The 20,467-nt window shown below is 33.1% G+C and overlaps 3 protein-coding genes and 3 non-coding genes across 8 annotated transcripts; 5 read left to right on the top strand and 1 right to left on the bottom strand.

Annotated features, from left to right (window-relative positions):
• The first annotated feature begins 630 nt into the window (after positions 1-630).
• On the top strand, positions 631-2,546 carry LOC144558515 (major pollen allergen Ole e 10-like). The gene is made up of 4 exons (XM_078307356.1): positions 631-706; positions 1,184-1,516; positions 1,961-1,991; positions 2,256-2,546. Exons 1-4 carry the CDS (start codon positions 634-636, stop codon positions 2,353-2,355), a joined length of 537 nt encoding a protein of 178 aa, XP_078163482.1. The 5' UTR covers positions 631-633; the 3' UTR covers positions 2,356-2,546.
• Positions 2,547-3,085: 539 nt separating this feature from the next.
• LOC144558891 (small nucleolar RNA U31b) lies at positions 3,086-3,176 on the top strand. The gene has a single exon (XR_013513047.1). It is a non-coding gene; the product is annotated as a small nucleolar RNA U31b (small nucleolar RNA).
• Positions 3,177-3,247: 71 nt separating this feature from the next.
• On the top strand, positions 3,248-3,335 carry LOC144558874 (small nucleolar RNA Z196/R39/R59 family). Its single transcript, XR_013513031.1, has one exon. It is a non-coding gene; the product is annotated as a small nucleolar RNA Z196/R39/R59 family (small nucleolar RNA).
• A 53-nt stretch (positions 3,336-3,388) lies between these two features.
• LOC144558884 (small nucleolar RNA F1/F2/snoR5a) lies at positions 3,389-3,528 on the top strand. Its single transcript, XR_013513041.1, has one exon. It is a non-coding gene; the product is annotated as a small nucleolar RNA F1/F2/snoR5a (small nucleolar RNA).
• Positions 3,529-7,655: 4,127 nt separating this feature from the next.
• Positions 7,656-11,536, bottom strand: LOC144558420 (uncharacterized). Of its 3 annotated transcripts, XM_078307271.1 has the most exons (5): positions 11,383-11,510; positions 10,582-10,658; positions 8,949-9,779; positions 8,603-8,686; positions 7,656-7,990 (listed from the first exon to the last, which is right to left on the bottom strand). In XM_078307271.1, exons 3-5 carry the CDS (start codon positions 9,751-9,753, stop codon positions 7,872-7,874), a joined length of 1,008 nt encoding a protein of 335 aa, XP_078163397.1. In that variant the 5' UTR covers positions 9,754-9,779; positions 10,582-10,658; positions 11,383-11,510; the 3' UTR covers positions 7,656-7,871. The 3 variants fall into 3 exon arrangements, with proteins under 3 accessions (XP_078163397.1, XP_078163396.1, XP_078163395.1); XM_078307270.1 differs by lacking the exon at positions 10,582-10,658 and having other exon boundaries at positions 11,383-11,536; XM_078307269.1 differs by lacking the exons at positions 10,582-10,658; positions 11,383-11,510 and adding an exon at positions 11,183-11,375.
• Positions 11,537-18,586: 7,050 nt separating this feature from the next.
• Positions 18,587-19,534, top strand: PSAK (photosystem I subunit K). Its single transcript, XM_078306576.1, has 3 exons — positions 18,587-18,868; positions 18,991-19,065; positions 19,243-19,534. Exons 1-3 carry the CDS (start codon positions 18,788-18,790, stop codon positions 19,471-19,473), a joined length of 387 nt encoding a protein of 128 aa, XP_078162702.1. The 5' UTR covers positions 18,587-18,787; the 3' UTR covers positions 19,474-19,534.
• Positions 19,535-20,467: the final 933 nt, after the last annotated feature.

The raw sequence follows: 20,467 nt of genomic DNA, 5'->3' as shown, positions 1-20,467 counted from the left end.
CTCGTTTTAATATAAAAAATTCAAATTACTCCTTGTCAATATTAAATATATTTATTTCGTACAAATCGTATGTACACATAATCTAACGGTTCGAATCACGCCATTTACCACATCATCCTGTAAGGTATCGAAGACGATACGGATTTCATTTATATACAATGATTTGAAGTTTCCAAAATTCCTTTGTTGGGCCTGAAATGAAACAAAATCTAAATAAATGGTTTATGAAACGCTAACAACTTTTAATGTGAATTGTTAAGCACCGTTATTAATTTTCACCAGAAAATAATGCTACTGTTAATTTTGTACTTGAAAGTAAATCTTTAATGAAGAAACATTGTTTCAGTAACAATTCTGTTGACATTTGTGGAAGTCTATAATTGTGCAATCTGTACAAGCAAGTTCAAGACGGCTTTAAGAAAAACAAAAGGTTGAATATAAAATCCAATTCCAAATATATACAACAATCAATTACATTCTTCTTTTTGTACATAACTTTGGTAGTTCTACAAAAGTAAATTCTTCTCCCTTTTTTCAACAGCTGTTACTTACATGCTAATTAAGATCCCTTTCTTTTCTCCTACTTGTAAAGCACTCCACCTCAGTGGTAGAGAAAGACTGATAGAGATAGAGATGGAGAAAGAGATGAAGTGTATAGCTTTGATCACAACTATTCATGGCATTCTGATCCTAGAGCTCTGCTTAGGTACTCTTTTCCATTCTCTCTCTCTCTCAGCATGTCGGCAACATTTCATATTCTAACTTAGTTTTCTAATCTGAACATTTGCTAAATGAAATCTTAACTAGCCGTATTCTGACTAGGGTCGTTTTTCGGTTTTTGCTTCTATTTTCCTTCTTTTCCATTTTTTAATTAATGATATTACCATCTATCAGTTAAGCCATGCAGGACAAGTTTAGTCTCTTAACAGAGGAGTTTACATGCTTTTGATGTGCATTTATTTAAACTAAAGAATTAACAATTTCTATAATCATTTCACTTCTACCGAATCCCAAAAGGCAGGTAACATGTATAAATTCAATTTATCAAATTCCAGTACTGGTATTTGTAAGAGAATTTCAATATTCGTACAATTTTACTACAGACTTGGTACCAGTACAAACTGGTCGTGCACCACAATTATTTCTAAGTTCTATCGAATTCTATTTGCATCTCATTCTCTAGGCACCGCTGCTGCATTGCAACAAAAAGATGAGTCGACGACCCCAATACCAACATTCTCACCGCCTGAAGGAAACACAACATTCATAGACGGTGCCACATGGTGTGTGGCTCACCCTAGTGCTACCCAATCTGATCTCCAAATTGCTCTGGATTGGGCATGCGGTCTAGGTGCGGCCGATTGTTCTGCACTTCAAAATGACGGGCCATGTTACCAGCCTAACACGCTTCTTTCACATGCATCATATGCTTTCAATAGCTATTACCAGCAAAATGGTAATTCAGATATCGCATGCAATTTTGGAGGAACTGCAACACTTACAAAGAGAGATCCAAGTAATTTTTTTTTTTTTTTTTTTAACGATTTACATGCATAAAACTTTTGAAAGATATAAGAGAATCAACCATGTGATTGAGTTCACTGGAAACAAAAACAAAGGTGAAGATAGCTTGAAACCTTTTTTTTTTAAAATGCTCAGGTACCCTCCAACATATTTTAGATGCTATTCTCGAGAATTGAACTTGCATTTCTTTGTAGAGAGACAAGGGCTCGTACCAATACACTAAGAATTTAACCTATGTCTCTCAGTAGAGAAACATTTTATGTTTCAAGATAGCCTGAAACATTAATATCTGTAAGACTGTAACAATAATGAGACAGTACAATGAGGACATTATTATTTATTGATGTACACACCTAGTATTGGTTCCTTTTATTACATAATCACATTGGTTCCATATTATTCTCTGCTAATCTTTTTCTTAATTATTCTTATACAGGTTATGGCTCCTGCAAGTATTTGGCCTCAGAGTAAGTGTACTTGACAATTATATTTTCAATTGGGTTGGACATGATGAAATTCATGTGCCTCTTGAAAACCACAAAATTTAATGTCTGCTCCCTCTAATACAACAAGCATAAGTTCTCAAAGAACGAATTAGTTCCTGTTAAAATAATAAAATTCATGTCAATAGTTTACATAAATTTTGTGGTTTTGAAGAGGGACACATGTAATATTTGTTCCTGTTAAAATTATTTGAAGAACCAAAACAATTTTAATTGAGTTGTGTTCAGGACATCATCCGCTTCATTGTCAATTCCTGGAAGGTTCACATGGATGATCGGAGCGATATCGATAGTTTTGCACTTCAAATGTTACGGGCGCATTTACTAGCTGATTTGGTAATGTGATGGTTGGATGGTTAAATTATCACCTTGCTTGAAGATTTTGACAAGTTCATGTAAAGTTGGAACTCAATTTGGTACTGTTATGATGTGAATTTTGAAATATACTTAAATTTTATTTTAGGAACTCCAATGTTTCATTGTTCATATTATTATTCCATTGTTGGCACCGTTATATATTTGATTATATATTTTTCTTTTTCTTTTTGCCTTATTGTCTTATTGATTCACTTAATTAATTATGTTCTGTCCAGAATTTTGAACTAATTCAACGAGAGGTGATTTGCAATCACATTTGACCTGAACTGATAGTAGTTGGAAAAATGATGTGAACCAAAGTAACACAGCCCAAAAAGAAAAAAAAAAAAAAATTAGTCAAACCTTCATTGCAATTGATATATTTTCGGACAGTAACTGAGAATATACATACAGTATAGGTTTTAAATAGAATTTACATTTTGGGCCAATAGAGCCCAGTCCATGTTTGCAGCGGTCCGAGAGGATCAATACCTTTCTAGAGAACAGAACCGCTCAGCCGCCAAACCTTAGTTTCTTCTCTTTATATAAACTCTATTTCTATTTCGTCGTTCTATCGCTCGTCGGCGACTCTGAGCCTACAATTTCTTCTCGGTAAATGTTGGTAAAACCCTAGTTTCTTTTCACTCGCAAAATTTTTGTTTTCATTATTGATCTGATGAATGAAAAGAGATTGTTTTGTGGAAAATGATGATATTTGATTGTCGCCCCAGTCTTAGGATCTGCATCGAAAGATGGCGGATCCATGGTGATTGACTTATTTCTATCTGACTCCACCTTTTTCCTCTTTATTTATTTGTTATTTTTCAGTCTTCGTGAAATTTGTTTTCGCTCAATCAATAGTGCGTTCTCTGTGATGCAAACTGTGTCCAATTGCTGATTCACCGTGATTATTGCAAACATTTATCACCATCTTTCGACTGAGATCTTACGCACTGTTGCTTTTTCGAGTTTTTGAGTAGGATATTTTGAAACAATAGCATAGGAAATGCCATGAGGTATCTGGTACCTTGCTTAAATTCAGTAGCTAGGTATCTCGTAAGATTGGCAGAAAAAAATTTACAGTACTTGCGACACTGGTTGCTCCTTTTATGAGCTTGCAGTTACTTTTGACCTGTTTACATGTTTTAGAGTTTTAAATTTTGCAATTTTGAATCTTTAGCTGGTACTTTTTTAAGATGCTTTATTTAATATTTCTCCATTTTATTGAGAGGGATCACACGATTATTGCTCTTTTGATATTCTCGATATTATTTTGACAATAATAATTTTAATGAACTTGACAATAATTTTCTTAAAATTAAACACAATTGCAATTGAAAATAAATTTATAGATATGTTATTTGTGACATATTGATAGTCCAACAATCAAATTTCATGTGATTTTAATATTATTTGAAGATGTATCACAGCATGTTAATTTTAGATACATTGAATTGGAATAACTAAGGTATCGTCATCCTCTTATTTAATGCAGTAGACTGATTGTCAAAATATGAACATGGTAATTCACATTTTACTAATAAATTTAGTCTAATATTTAATCTAAAATAAAAATAAGAATATTATACATCTGTAGACAATTTTTGCGATTATTAGAAAATGATGCAGAGGATATCTTGAAAGCACAAGCTTTTGCTAAACTGCTCGTATTATTAAAATTAACTTGTAATATTGTTCAATAAAAACTTGGAAATACATTATAGATAATTATTTTACTGGAAATACGTGTAATTTGTTTGTAGGAAATACATTTATAATTCTTTTTTACTAGAATTCCATTACATATAATATTTTTGCAGGAAATATATAACATGGGATAAAGGATGAAAAGGGTGTTTTATAAATTTAAAATTAGTTTTATTATAAAAAAACAATAACATGAGCAAATTTGTGATTTTTTTAAGTTTAGAGGGGAGAAATACGTAATTTTAAAGTTTTTGAGGGGAAATACGTAATTGCAAACGAGTCGGAGTTGAGCTCGAGCGAGTCCTAGTCGGAGTCGGGTCCTTACTGAACTCCAAAAACGGTCGAGGATGAACTGGCCCGAAGAAGGCTACTTTTAGATTTCTCTCTGTTCGCTTTCATTATGTTTCATCAGTAAATAAAAGAGTTAATTCGTCATAATTTATTTATTTTCTCATCAAAATTCAAGAACTTCTCAAATATTCGCATAAAAGAAAGGAAGCATGGGGATTTTACAGTAGAATGATAGTGATTAATGTTTAGATATTTCAAACTGAATAGTGTATGTTGATGCACAGCAGGTTGCTGAGGTTCTTATGGACCGAGCTGATAAAAAGAAGGTGAGCAAGTCGAAATTTTTTAGAATTTTTTTTGTTCTCTGAAAACTTTTATTTTGCTCGTAAAGAATTTTTAAATGAAGATTAAATTGATGACCAAACATTTATTGTTCAAAAATTAAATGAAGATTGACGCTTCGATCAAAATCAATGTATGAATTATAACATATTATAAATTAGTCGATACATCTCTGCAATTTTTTAACCACCTCCCTCGAATTGGTTTTCATAAACTGATTCTTCATTACACAAAGCACCCGAGTTTTTTATTAATAGAAAATAAATAAATAAAATATTGAAATACAGCATAACATTTGGATTCTGTCGAAAACTGAGTAGAACGGGTTGTGTAAACCCGTCCCACCAGACGGGTCTAATTATCCCGTCCGGGTTATATCCTTAATTAACCGCAATTAATCGGTTAAAATGACTTCGCGGTTAAAAAAAAAAAATAAGGCCAGACGGGAAAATAAAACCCGTCCGGATTTATATACATATAATATTATTATTATATTATATTATTTTTTGTTTTTAATACTATATTAGTATATTAATATACTTATAATATTATTATATTAATATATTAAAATTTTAAACGTTCGAATTAATTTAGTATAAAGTCAAGCGGTAAAAAAACGTTCAAAAAATAAATGCACTAAAATTAATTTATTAACTTTTTAATTTTGACCGCTTGACTTTATACTAAATTAATTCGAACGTTTAAAATTTTCACATGTAGATGCATCACTTGTAAGGTATGCAGGTTTCAACGGTTCGAATTCGTCATTTGAAACTGATTTGATAGATTTTGGAGTTAAGCTCACCAAACACTTTGGTGAGCTTAAGAACACCCTGGTTCTACTCATAATATAACATAATAATATAATATAAAAAACAAAAATAATATAATATATATAAAATGATAATATAATATAATATAATATATATAAAATTATAGTATAATGAGCAAAGCTAGGGTGTGATATGCTCATCAAAAGGGTTTAGTGAGCACAACTTCAAAAGTATATCGAATCGAGTTCAAACGTCGAATCCGTACCGTTGGAATCCATGGAGTTCATGAGTGATGCATGTACATACAAAATTTTGAATATTTTGAGTTTATTTGCTACAAGGTCAAATGGTCAAAAAAATTATAAAAATTGAATATATAAAACAACTTATAAATTAACTTATAAAAAGTTCTTTTCTTTGACCGCTTGACCTTGTAGCAAAGAAACTCGAAACTTTCAAAATTTTGCATGTGCATGTATCACTCATGAAATATATGGATTTCAACAGTTTGGATTCGATGTTTGAAGTCAATATGATATACTTTTGGAGTTGTGCTCACCAAACCTTCTTGGTGAGCACATCACACCCTAGATTTGCTCTAGTATAATATAATATAATATAATAATATAATTAAAAATATATATGTATATAATATAATATAATATAATATAATATAATATAATATAATAACTCATATAAGAGTAGAACTAGGGTGTTCTTAAGCTCGCCAAAGTGTTTGGTGAACTTAACTCCAAAATCTATCAAATTGGTTTCAAATGACGAATTCGAACCGTTGAAACCCGCCTACCTTACGAGTGATGCATCTACATGTGAAAATTTTAAACATTTGAATTAATTTAGTATAAAGTCAATCGGTCAAAATTAAAAGATTAATAAATTAATTTTAGTGCATTTATTTTTTGAACGTTTTTTTACCGCTTGACTTTATACTAAATTAATTCGAACGTTTAAAATTTTAATATATTAATATAATAATATTATAAGTATATTAATATAATAATATAATATAATATAATATAATATAATATAATAATAATATTATATTATATTATATAATATAATAATAATATTATATTATATTATATAATATAATAATATTATATGTATATAAATCCGGACGGTTTTATTTTCCCGTCCGGCCTTTGCTTTTTTTTTTTTGCGTTGGGACGGGATTACACAACCCGTCCAGGTATTTTTCTTTTTTTTTTTTAACCGCAAAGCCGTTTTAACCGATTAACTGCGGTTAATTAAGGATATAACCCAAATGGGATAATTAGACCCGTCCGATGGGACGGGTTTACACAGCCCGTTCTACTCAGTTTTTGACAAGATTAAAAAACTATGCTGTATTTCGATATTTTATTTATTTATTTTCTATTAATAAAAAATTCGGCACAAAGCACTCCACTGATTCTTCTTTAAAATAACAATTTCCCTACCACAAATCAAAGTAGTAGCAATAGAAAATAACAAAAACCAACATATAGCAGTCAATCCATAAATCAGAAAGAGATCAAAGAATACAGTGATCATTTGCTAAGAAAATATAGGCTTGCTCATACATACATATGAAATGAGCTTTATAAATCAGTTTCCTCCTGTTCAAGTCCCTGTCCCTACTAAGCAGACATGAACATGGTACAAGTTCACATTTTCTTACTTTCATGGCTTACTCAACATATGCGGTGAGTTGACATATAACATCATGATCACATCAAACGTTAACAGTGATATTATTTACATCATGATCCCATGAAGGCTTGACAGTTGGTCAACCATATTTTTTCAAAAGGAATACCACAAAACTCTAGCCTACCTGTTAAGAGATATCATAGAATGCAAATGATGAAAGATCCCCCCTAGTCATTCATAACCACCACTTTGAGCATCTAAAACCAACTAATTCAGAAATAGAATTAACAGATCTGACTTAAGTTGGCTTGAGGTACACAAAACATACTGACCAGAGTCACCAGACCTAAAGAACTTTACCATAACTGTTAAAACTACAACTAAATGATCTTCAGATGGATGTGATCATGTGAACACCTTGTGTTTTGTTGATAAGTAAGCTTGAAGATGACCCCAAACACCAGTACAGTTCGTATTTAAAATGCATGCGCTAGATATTAAATCGTGAAGAGCAAAAAAGAAAGCATCACTAAAGTCGATGGTTAGAAATTTAGATCAACTACAAAATAAACTAATTAACCTAATAAAGATACAGAAATTCTACATGACGATTGTACACCATAACTAAAAGGCTTAACCTCTGGCATAATTGGATTCAACAAGATAATATAGGGGCAGTCAAACTAAAGGCGCAGTCACACCTTACATGTTGGGTCCATCTTCACCTCTGTAGTTGTGGCCGTGCTGGAGGTGAAGATAGCTGGGAAGGATATAGAGAGGGATCAGATGGAGCCCCTTTGCCTAGAACATTCAATACTTTCATTCGATGCAACTCTTTCCCTATCCATGGAAAAGAATAAATGAGTTTAAAGAAAATTAGACCAAGAGCCAAGAAATCAACATTTTGGTACCAGGCAAAAACAAGGTTTAGGTGCTATACCACACGGTAGATTTCATTTTTTTTTCTATATAAAGACACAGTGATCAATTCTAAGAAAAAAGACCTAGCCACACATAGCACCCCACAAAATAATTTCTTCTTGAACTAATGTTCTATGCATCCAAGCTGGTTATAAGACGTCTGATTCTGAACATTCAGATCTGCTGTCTGCTATTTACTTGGAGTTACTTAGCAAGAGTGGCGTTTTCTTTAATAAATATGTTACCATAAAACAACAGTTTACTGAGCTGCTGTAGCTTAATCTGTTTCTTTCTTTTGTTTATTTATTTTCACAACTTAGGTTGGTGGTCCATGAACAATGCAGAAGATACTTTTGATCACGCTTAATTTTTGGTCATCACAAAACCAAACATAACTGGGGCAACACTGAGAAAAAGGTTTAAATATCCCCAGACACAGTCATGAACTTGGAAGAAAGAAAAGGTTTCCAAAAATAAAAAGAGGGAAGACAAGAGGAGGCATAAAACAAAAAATAACAGTTCAACAATTACCTTCTTCCAGTAAGAGATGTATTGCCCTCTTCTCCAAGTCGACAGCATGCTTACTTCTGCCACCTGCTGATAATGACCTCAGCACTGAAACATACAAAAATGACAATACTCAACTTGCATGCAAAGAATCCAATGCAAAATCAAGAAGTTAATTACTTGACATTCCTCATCAACTTATTCTTAGTCTATCCATTCAAACCCTGTGTCTACAAAGAAAAATGTTACAAGGGCATTTTGATTATTTGCATGTATACTTGAAGGGGAGCAAACAATATTTATCAGAGGAGCCCTTTTTGTTAAAAAAAAATTCCAAAGATACAAAAATAAAAAAATGAGTTTTACTTACTCCTTATATAATCCTCCTGGTTTGACTGGTCACAATTCTTCAAGTAAGCTTGCAATCGAATAAACCTCTCTTTCCAATCCTGACTAGCCGTCAGAGATGAAGAAACTGATTTAGTAGCCTCACTCGCCTGAGTTACCTCTCCCTTAGTTCCATTTTGTGGTTTAGTAGCTTCCCTTGCCTCACCCTTGGTTCCAATCTGTGGTTTAGTAGCCTCACTGGTCTCTTCCTTGGATCCATTTTGCTGTTTAGTAGCCTCGCTCACTGCCCCATTTTGCGGTTTGACAGCCTCATTCACCTCTCCGGGGGACCGATTTTGCAGCTTAGTAGCCTCGCTCACATCTAACTTGGATCCATGTTGTAATTTTGCATCTTCACTAATCTCCCCCTTATATACATTTTGCAAATTTTGTGAATCTTTCAAAATTTGCACATTTTGCGAGTTGTGCAAATTTTGTGGCTCTTGGGAACTTCGTACATTTTGCTCCTTAGTTGCCTCCTCCTTGATGACAGACGAACTGTTCGTCTTCCCTTGTTCAGTTTCTAACCTCCTCCTCACATACGTGTAGGTCAAAGGACTGGCTGGGCTGCTAGGGTTTGACCTCTTGGTACCTGCTATTTTATTTGTTGAGGAATCTGATGTGCTGATTTTGTCCTTGGTGAGAGGAGGTGCTTCGGTTGGTTTCGTATTATCTAATATCTCCCTTAAGGCAGCCTTTTTCTCTTGTATAGTGGGTTGCCTTCTGCTCTCTGCTGATATGGCAGTCCTGCTGGCACTGCGGTTCTCCTGGACTGGCTTTTGAGCCATGTCTATGCTGCTTAGGGAAGACTCTCCTACAAAAGATGCAAAATCCTTCAGTTTTATAAATGGGACTGTAAAAATTACAGGCAGGAAGTACTATATTAAAGATAGAATTTGTGAAAGAGCCCAGCTCCATCCACGAGTTGCAAAAGAACAAACAAGAAATAAACTCAACAAAACAACAACCAACAACCAAGCCTTTAGTCCCAAACAAATTGGGGTAGGCATTGTCAGCCTTTAACAAAAAAGAAATTTTGAAACCTATTCATTAATCAACCACCATTCCAACAAACATCTTATCTTCTATACACAAATTTGAATTTTCATTTGATGGCACTTTGAAATTTGAAAAATTGCACCAACAGACCTTCATTTAATATAATTTAGTTATGCGTACAAAAAACAGTTTTGTCAAAACCTTATATGAATAAATGTTAGTCAAGTATGACACCTAAATTTTTACTAAGAAAGAGTGTCAATTTCTTAAAAAAGTTAAAGAAAAGGGCTGTTTTCAAACTGATAGTTATGTGGGGTATATTTATCAGTATCGCCAGCTTTTCGAGAAATCTTTATAAAGGAATAGAACACTGCAAGCTCCATATCATAAGTGGCAATAAAACTCCAGCAACACAGCCATCTGCTTACTTAAATTATTTAGGCAAATATCTTAGAAAAAAGAAAGAAAAGAGTATTAAACAACAGAGCTGCTGATGTAACTGGAATTCGAGATAAGTTATTTAGTTCATGCCTTATGTATTATTATAATTACGGTCAAACACAAGATCATTAAATTAAAAAACATGCAAAATGAACCACAAGAATCTTTGAACTTACAAGTTATCCTGTCAGAGACCTTGTCTTTGGAGGAGAAGCTAGCGTTTATGATTTATGCAACGTTGTTGCACTATCTACTGTTTTGTTTTAAGAGGAAAACATGCATTTCAATGTGTGTATATAGTCAAGAAAAATAATCTTAGCCCAATTAAAAGACTAAAACTTTAAAGTAAAACACATTGTGCAATTTGTGCTGGCAGTGTTGACTGACAACTGGTGTCAGTGTCAAGCTTGAGTGAGGTATGTGTTGATCCTCAGATACTTTCACTGTGCATATGTTGTTCCTTTCGTCGGTACTGTAATAGATGTACCAGTGCCGGTACCAAGCAGTAGGTTGTGTTTAAAAAGGGGATTGCCTTATGATTGCTGGGTATAATGCTGAGCATTTGGCACTTCCCACTGGTGGTACCACTTCATAAAAGAAATATACTACACCTGGAATAACCTGGTATCCTATGGAGTAAGGGTCTGGTTGGGAGACTACAGTGCATTGCTGAAATCTAACTTCGTTAAAAAATAACGAGTATCGTAATGCTACCTTCGTTTCCAAAAAAAAAAAGAAAAAAAAAAAAAAAAAAAAAAAAGCAAAACAAAACAAAACCATTGTTCCGGACATGGACGGAGCGAGGGGTGACCAGCGGGGAGCAGGACCCTTCTATTAGGACCTTATACCGTAGCATTAGCAAGCAATAGCCCGTTATTGCATTGCTGCCATGGTATCGAAAATCAATCTATCGACAGCCACTAGCCGCGTTTTGGTTTGGGGGAGAAAGAACGCTTGAATCGGAAGAGACTCTTTACCTTAAAACCGAGTTTGTTAGTGGCGTACTGATTTTCCGGATTTGAACTTCTTTGCCGACTCTTGGATGGGGGATGTAATTGATCAGCGCAGGAGGGATTTGGGCGTCGGCGGTAAAGAACGTTTTCGCCAATTAAAAGAAGACGGACACACGAGGCTTTGTCTATGCGAAATTGCGAATCTTAATAACTTAACACGAATCTGTATAAAATCTGATCAATCTAACCGCTACGCAGTAAAGCAATTGAACAGTGAACTCCTTTAATATGTCGGTTATTACCTTCTATTTTTTTCCATTTAATAGAAGTATGACTGTATGAGGGATATAGTAAAGATATAAACTTGTTTATTAGAAAGTAAAAAAATTATCTTATGAAAAATAATAATTTATCAATTTGATTTGTTTCTCTTCCCTCGTTTTTTTTATGGGATAATTCATGTATCATGATTTTCTTTCCTCATTTAAAAGGATGTGTTTGACAAATCTAAGCCACAATATAACTCTTAGACGAATCTTTTTGTATTTGATATATTGTTCGTCAATATACTCCTTTAGCAATACTAAAAGAAATTTATTTGTATCCAATAATTGTTGAATATTAAAAATTAAAGAATGTGATTTTTTTTATGTTCAGCCCAAAAAAAAAAGAGTTAGCTTTAATGAGGCATTAGAAGCATATACACCTCTATTTAAAATTAAAGAATAAATTAGTTAATTTAATTTTTAAAATAATTAAATATAGCGTTAGATAATAGAAAGAGAATAAAAGAAAGAATGCGATATTTTTATGGAGATATTGGATATTATGGTGTTTTAATGGAGAAGGATTATTTCAAAAGCTTCTACGGCCACACTAAATTTTTTTCTCAAAACTAATTTGTTTTTAAATATTTTTTTTAAGTAAAGTTTGGAAAGTTAAGCCCCAAACTATTTAATATTCACAAATGATTGCTCCTTTCAAGTTTTGAACCTACGATCCCCACACGGAAAGCATCATCTTTGCCACTAGATCAAAGCCTGGTTCTCATTTATTTCCAAATATTATTGAATGCAAAATTTATTTTACAAAATTACCTTCTTCTATAATTTTTTTTTTATATGACGAAGATGCCTGAAGAACAACTCATACAAACATTACATCTCTGTTATCCAGTTCTAATAATTTGTACTTCTTATCTTTTCCTTTGTTTTTGTACTGATTATTTACATTATTTTAACTTGCACGCATTAAGTGGTTATGTAATATTGAGTAAGCATACATTTATTTTATGATAATTGAATTAAAATAAATTATATATTCTTCAACAATTGGACCGTCCGGTTTTAATATCTAATTGTGTTTTATATATATGATGGAGAGATTGAAATGTCACTTTTATGTGTATGAGATGAATGTCTTTGGATGTTTTATAATCATCATTGGCTATTCAAATTAATTTATTATTATAAAAAAAATTCATTTTTTGATGGTCTAAAATATTTTATTTTTCTTTTATAATATAATCTGACATAAATGCAGCTAAAAAATTTAATATCAAGAGATATCAGCAAGTCTTTCTTGAAAAATTAGCTTCAAGCTTAGTTTTACATACTGTGCTGAGAGAGACGAGGAAAAGAATCTTGCATAGTTAGCCAGAACCATTGACAAATAGCTCTCGTCTTGTGAGTTTCAGAGTTTGTATTCATGTTAGTAGATGCCAAAACGATTTGGCTGATAGCTTAGCAAAGTTAGGCAGGTCCGAAATTTTTAAATATATCATTATCTCAAAAAAGATAAATCAAACTATCATTTTCTCTCAAAATTTTGAATTTTGACATGGCCGCATTCTCAAAATGCGATCACTTTTTTTTTTCCTTCTTCTTCGTGCAATTTAATCTAAACGGAAAAAAAAAAAGGGTGGCCGCATCCTCTAAATGCGGCCATGTCAAAAATCGAATTTTTCAAAAATAGTGGTTGTTTGGTTTATTTTTTTTTTGAAAGTATGGTATATTTAAAAATTTCGACAGGCAGGTTGCAAGGTTGGTCTGTGGCACGTTTTACTTACCCAATTTTTGGTTGTGAGTTTTAATTTTTCTAATAGGAATGAAATAGGGTCTACTTGATATAGTATGCTGTATGAAGACCTTGGTATTAATGGAAGGAGCCTGATAATTGTACCTCAAACAAAATCTCCGAGCGCGTCCCTCAAGTAGTTTAATGATAAACCTAAATTATATATAGACATTCGATCTAATTTTTATCACAAAATAACACCAAATATCTTGTATTTTGAATATAAAGTGAATAGAATACACCTAGAATCAAGTTAATTAGTTTGTTTGGTTTTAATTTGCAGAAAATAAAGAAAAATAAAAAAAACCAAAGAAAAATGTCCACTGCGGATGCACGGTTTGCGATACAGTCGCACTAAGTACTTAGATGGATTTCTGGACGCGCGCCAATTTTAAAAAGGTATAATAAGCTATTCATCAAAATCCGTGTGGACGCACGGATTTCGATGCGGCCGAAATCGAAAAACCGAGTCCAGTGCGGGTGGCCTGACCGCACTGTAGCAGAACGCATAACTAGAGCCTGAACTTAAAATAGCCATAACTTTTGACTCGTAACTCCGATTTGGGCTTATAACCACTTTTTGGAAAGCTAACGAGAAGATTTACAACCTGAGAATCTAAAAAAGGAAACTCGGAGTCGGAGCATCCGCCTGGACCCACAGACAGCCATAAATACGCGTTTTTAACACGGTTTCTATTTCTGGCGCACCAAGGATGTGTTTTGACAGCCAAACGTTGACAAGGCAACATGAGAAACAATCCAAATATAGCACCCACTAACTCCACTTCCTAGCCTCTTAATTGGGCATAGCCCTTGGCTATAAAAGAGGGGGTTCATTTCAAAACACAACTCTCATCTATCACTCTCACCCCTTGGTGCATTTCTATTTTCAAGGAAATACACACTTAGCGTAAAATTCTGCAGCCAAGGAAAGCTTGTCTAGGAGGGAGAAGAAGGAGATTCGAGCAAGAAGTCGGCAAGATTGAGGGTTTTGATCCAATAAAGGGTGTAATCATTTCTTTATTTCATTTCTTCTTATTTTTGCCAAACTTTGTAATGGATCTCTCCAGGAGGGAGTAGATCTCTCTCTAGGGGTCTAGGTCAATGCATGAACTTGTTTAATTCTATTTTATTTGGATATTTGTTTTTGTTATGATTATTTTTATGGGATTTGATTGTTAATTTATGTGATTTATCATTTGTGTTAATTACATAATTAGTACTTGAATTGTAGTTATCCCGTTTTGAATTCAAAAGAACCAAAATTCACTAGGATCAATAGGATAGTACCAAATTATGAATGCAAATACTCTAGGTTTGGATTAGGATCTAACCAATTTATAATCTAAGCCGGAACTACAAAAATTAAGGTTAGGAACTTGGTGAAGGAGCTAACCGTGAAGCCAAACCCTAATTAGGACATCTCAAATCGAATCGAGTATTGGTATGATGGACTTAATCGTGAAGTACCAATATTTGAGGAGATGAGAGACTAACAAGAGCTTATGGTCTAGGTAGCTAGGGTGAAGGACCTAATCGTGAAGTCCGAATTACTTAGACACGTTATTAATTCACGAAACTAACCCTTAATGACATATTAGGTTAGAAACCTCATCAAATCATACATGAACTTAAACAAATACCGAATAGATAAAATTAGCAAGGAATTGTAGACCGAATACCCCTAGATCTCCTTTACTTGAAAGCAAACCAATCTTTATTTCTTTTATTTACTTTAATTGTTTTAAATTCCTCTCTCTCAGGTATTGAATCCAAAATTTAGGAATTGTTAGAACAAACCCCCTCAATTTACTTTTATTGCACTTTACTTTCTTTTATTTTCTGAAATTAATTGACAAAGTACAAAACCTAGCTTTTAACCATATTCCCTGTGGATCGATACTCGATAATATACTACGCGGTAGGATTGTATACTTGCAATCTGAACCAAAAGTGTATTTAGGGATAAAAGGTACATCTTGTTGTACTGAAACTGAGTACTATACCTTTTATCCCTAAATACACTTTTGGTTCAGATTGCAAATATACAATCCTACCGCGTAGTATATTATCGGGTATCGATCCACAGGGAATATGGTTAAAAGCTAGGTTTTGTACTTTGTCAATTAATTTCAGAAAATAAAAGAAAGTAAAGTGCAATAAAAGTAAATTGAGGGGGTTAGTTCTAACAATTCCTAAGTTTTGGATTCAATACCTGAGAGAGAGGAATTTAAAACAATTAAAGTAAATAAAAGAAAAAAAGATTGGTTTGCTTTCAAGTAAATGAGATCTAGGGGTATTCGGTCTACAATTCCTTGCTAATTTTATCTATTCGGTATTTGTTTAAGTTCATGTATGATTTGATGAGGTTTCTAACCTAATATGTCATTAAGGGTTAGTTTCGTGAATTAATAACGTGTCTAAGTAATTCGGACTTCACGATTAGGTCCTTCACCCTAGCTACCTAGACCATAAGCTCTTGTTAGTCTCTCATCTCCTCAAATATTGGTACTTCACGATTAAGTCCATCATACCAATACTCGATTCGATTTGAGATGTCCTAATTAGGGTTTGGCTTCACGGTTAGCTCCTTCACCAAGTTCCTAACCTTAATTTTTGTAGTTCCGGCTTAGATTATAAATTGGTTAGATCCTAATCCAAACCTAGAGTATTTGCATTCATAATTTGGTACTATCCTATTGATCCTAGTGAATTTTGGTTCTTTTGAATTCAAAACGGGATAACTACAATTCAAGTACTAATTATGTAATTAACACAAATGATAAATCACATAAATTAACAATCAAATCCCATAAAAATAATCATAACAAAAACAAATATCCAAATAAAATAGAATTAAACAAGTTCATGCATTGACCTAGACCCCTAGAGAGAGATCTACTCCCTCCTGGAGAGATCCATTACAAAGTTTGGCAAAAATAAGAAGAAATGAAATAAAGAAATGATTACACCCTTTATTGGATCAAAACCCTCAATCTTGCCGACTTCTTGCTCGAATCTCCTTCTTCTCCCTCCTAGACAAGCTTTCCTTGGCTGCAGAATTTTACGCTAAGTGTGTATTTCCTTGAAAATAGAAATGCACCAAGGGGTGAGAGTGATAGATGAGAGTTGTGTTTTGAAATGAACCCCCTCTTTTATAGCCAAGGGCTATGCCCAATTAAGAGGCTAGGAAGTGGAGTTAGTGGGTGCTATATTTGGATTGTTTCTCATGTTGCCTTGTCAACGTTTGGCTGTCAAAACACATCCTTGGTGCGCCAGAAATAGAAACCGTGTTAAAAACGCGTATTTATGGCTGTCTGTGGGTCCAGGCGGATGCTCCGACTCCGAGTTTCCTTTTTTAGATTCTCAGGTTGTAAATCTTCTCGTTAGCTTTCCAAAAAGTGGTTATAAGCCCAAATCGGAGTTACGAGTCAAAAGTTATGGCTATTTTAAGTTCAGGCTCTAGTTATGCGTTCTGCTACAGTGCGGTCAGGCCACCCGCACTGGACTCGGTTTTTCGATTTCGGCCGCATCGAAATCCGTGCGTCCACACGGATTTTGATGAATAGCTTATTATACCTTTTTAAAATTGGCGCGCGTCCAGAAATCCATCTAAGTACTTAGTGCGACTGTATCGCAAACCGTGCATCCGCAGTGGACATTTTTCTTTGGTTTTTTTTATTTTTCTTTATTTTCTGCAAATTAAAACCAAACAAACTAATTAACTTGATTCTAGGTGTATTCTATTCACTTTATATTCAAAATACAAGATATTTGGTGTTATTTTGTGATAAAAATTAGATCGAATGTCTATATATAATTTAGGTTTATCATTTAACAGAAAAAAACTTACATTTTCAGTGCTAATATCAAAACATTTAAAGCTATGTTTATAACATTTTACAATGCTACTCACAAGTATTTAAACCTCTGTCTGCAAGCATTAAAATTCTAAATCTGTATAATTTTAACTCCTAACTACTTTTGTTTTCAAGCCAAAAACGGAAAGATTTCTTTCACCCACTTTTTTTACTTTTTCTTTGATTATTCTCATTTATTTTCTCGACGATCCGTAATAAATTTTGCGAATCTAAAAATATAAACATTTTTTACCCGATTTTCTCTTTCAAATGAGATCCATGAAGAATAACTTTCGAGTTATATTTGTGTCGTAATTTATTTTTACCACTTTAAATCTTTGTGACTTTTAGATTTTTTTTTTTAATTCAAAATAATTTAAACCTTTGTTTACAAGAATATAAACCTCATGTACAAGCATATAAACCTCATTAATAACACTTTAAATCTCTAGAATAAAACATATAAATCTCATATACAAAGAATTTAAATCTCAACAATAACACTTCAAAGCATATAAACCTCAACAATAACACTGCATTTACAAAGCTTATTTACAAAGCATATAAACCTCATGTACAAAGCCTTAAAAATTTTAATGGTTGTAGACTCAGATTTGAAAACTTGAAAATTTAAAGTACTCATAAGTTTTACTTAAAAAAAATAAATGACTTTAAAATTACTCAAAAGTATTTATTCATGGATCTTATTTGAAAGATGAAATCAAATAGAAAACGTTCGTATTTTTAGATTCGTAAAATTCATCACGGATCGTCGAAAAAATAAATTATAATGATCAGAGAAAAAATAAAAAATAGTGGGTGAAATGAATCTTTTCGTTTTTGGCTTGAAGACAAAAATAGTTAGGAGTTAAAATTATACAGATTTAGAATTTTAATGCTTTCATACAGAGGTTTATATGCTTGCGAGTAGCATTGTAAAATGTTATAAACATAGTTTTAAATGTTTTGATATTAACGCTGAAAATGAAAGTTAGACAACATTGAAAAAAATTTCCGTTAAACTACTTGGGAGGCGCACTCGGATATGATGGCTAAGCAAAAATAAAAAATAAAAAGGTTAATGGAATGAAGTTTCAGTCGAATTATAAAAATATTCGGACCTATCTAAAATATAGAAAATCTACTTTAAGTGAAAATTTATACTCCGAGCTGGTTATAAAATACTAGAAAAAAAAGGTGTCTCGGCCCTGTAACGTAGAGCTGGCGTGGAGTGACCGTACGTAAAAGCGTGACAAGTTGACAATATATCATCTTATCCCATGAGACAGGAAGTCTAACCAGAGGATGCCACATCAGCACCACGGATCCGAAGACAATCCTCCAGAGAAGCTCCAAACCACACATCTTTAATTTGGCTGAGACTTTTCCCTGCATCGGTTGTCCGCTTTATAGCCTCTGTTTCTTCCATTACTATTTTTCCTTGCTAGAAAGGAGCCCAACTTATTCAAAAAATAATCTGATAAATTACAAAAATGGCTTGCAGAGTCTCCTCTCCGACAACTGTAATGGCTTCCCTCCCACAGTTCAACGGCGTCACAGCACAGCGTTCCATGGTCTGTTCAAATTGAAATTCTCAAAATTTAATTATATGAACTAAGCATTAATTAATAATATAAAATGATGCTAATATATTTAAAATTTAACTTGTGGGCGTTTCATCTATTGTTTATCTCAGGTGATGCTACCGGTAAGGAGAAGCGGCAAAAGAATGGGCGTGCGATGCGACTTCATCGGCTCATCCACTAACCTTGTAAGTACTTAACTACTATATATAATAACTCATAAATGAATTTGAAAAGATCGATGGTTATGATTATTATTAATTATTTTGGAGTGGGTTGGGGAAGTTAAAGATCTAGTTAACATTAACTGTGCTTATTTAGTATACAACTTGACATTAATTTTGTCATTTAAATTATGGGTCTAGGTAATGGTCACAACAACAAGCTTGATGTTGTTTGCTGGTCGGTTCGGTCTCGCCCCATCTGCCAACCGCAAATCCACCGCCGGTCTTAAACTCGAGGCACGCGATTCAGGGCTCCAGACCGGTGATCCTGCCGGGTTCACCCTGGCTGACACATTGGCATGTGGATCTGTGGGTCATATCTTGGGAGTTGGCATTGTACTGGGCTTCAAAAGTTTGGGCATCATAGAATAAATGCTATGTGCAAAGTTTGTGAATTGGTTTCTAAAATATGTATATCATGGTTTTTTTATCATGTCATTTTTTTTAAGTTCCACCGGTGATCTAAAATTCTAAATCACCCACGCGTAAGGTATTTTGGCTAATTAAATACAATTAAAGCGAACAATAAATGAAGGGACTATCAGCATCTGAAACCCAAATAAGTATCACAACTTGTCATCAGTTTAGTGACTTGCTAAAAATTATATATATCAGCGTCTAGCTGAAACCCAATATAAGCGTATCATAACTTGTCATCAGTTAATGACTGTTACTGAAAAAAAAATCTACGGTTGTATAAACTAGGATTGTTTTCCGTTTTTTCCTCCAAAAATATAACGATATGTCGGAGAGACGTTAAAATTTGAATTGAGATAAACTATAAAATTGAACACAACATAAAAATATGCACAAAAGTTTCGATAGAAAATCACACAATATAACAATTCAATTCATACAATAAATTAGGGGGAACCCACACAATAATGAAGAAGATGATAACAGTAACACTAAATACACGATTTATTATAATCCAACAAAAAAGTACGAGCCAATATATTGTACAATTAGTGAAGAAGAAGAACATCAAATGGACCAAAAGTACAAATGATGCCATATAGTTAAGAAGATAAGAAAAACAAACCCTTTTTTTTATAAATGAACATAATAAAAAGAACATATCACATTAGGTGTGATCATTATTGAAGTAAACTTCTAATAGCTGGATTTAAAAAATATAATCAAGCTTTTTAAAAAAAATCACATAAAATAATATTTTGTACTTGTAAAACCTTATGTACTTCCTATAATCTATGGGAAAAAATTTCTGTTGTACAAGTGGTTCTTGTAAAATTAATCCTTGCAAAAGGTTTTATCTATGATTTTTATAGTAAATTTTGTAAATTCACAAGAGATCTCCCACCTGGACATCCCACATGGAGAGCATTGTCTTTGCCACTATATTAAA

Source organism: Carex rostrata, chromosome 8 (genome assembly GCF_964058835.1).
Source record: "Carex rostrata chromosome 8, lpCarRost1.2, whole genome shotgun sequence".
NCBI lineage: Eukaryota > Viridiplantae > Streptophyta > Magnoliopsida > Poales > Cyperaceae > Carex > Carex rostrata.
This window is presented reverse-complemented; position numbering and strand designations above follow the sequence as displayed.

Bases quoted from the DNA above. Each gene is read 5' to 3' on its own strand.
- LOC144558515 (XM_078307356.1), top strand. From the start codon at position 634: ATGGAGAAAGAGATGAAGTGTATAGCTTTGATCACAACTATTCATGGC. The intron at 707-1,183 runs GTACTCTTTTCC...CTCATTCTCTAG, and splicing joins GATCCTAGAGCTCTGCTTAG to GCACCGCTGCTGCATTGCAA. The intron at 1,992-2,255 runs GTAAGTGTACTT...AGTTGTGTTCAG, and splicing joins TGCAAGTATTTGGCCTCAGA to GACATCATCCGCTTCATTGT.
- PSAK (XM_078306576.1), top strand. From the start codon at position 18,788: ATGGCTTGCAGAGTCTCCTCTCCGACAACTGTAATGGCTTCCCTCCCA. The intron at 18,869-18,990 runs GTCTGTTCAAAT...TGTTTATCTCAG, and splicing joins TCACAGCACAGCGTTCCATG to GTGATGCTACCGGTAAGGAG. The intron at 19,066-19,242 runs GTAAGTACTTAA...TTATGGGTCTAG, and splicing joins TCGGCTCATCCACTAACCTT to GTAATGGTCACAACAACAAG.
- LOC144558420 (XM_078307269.1), bottom strand. From the start codon at position 11,261: ATGCTACGGTATAAGGTCCTAATAGAAGGGTCCTGCTCCCCGCTGGTC. The intron at 9,780-11,182 runs GTTTTGTTTTGT...CATCTTTTGTAG, and splicing joins CGTCCATGTCCGGAACAATG to GAGAGTCTTCCCTAAGCAGC. The intron at 8,687-8,948 runs GTAAGTAAAACT...TGTATGTTTCAG, and splicing joins CCAGGAGGATTATATAAGGA to TGCTGAGGTCATTATCAGCA.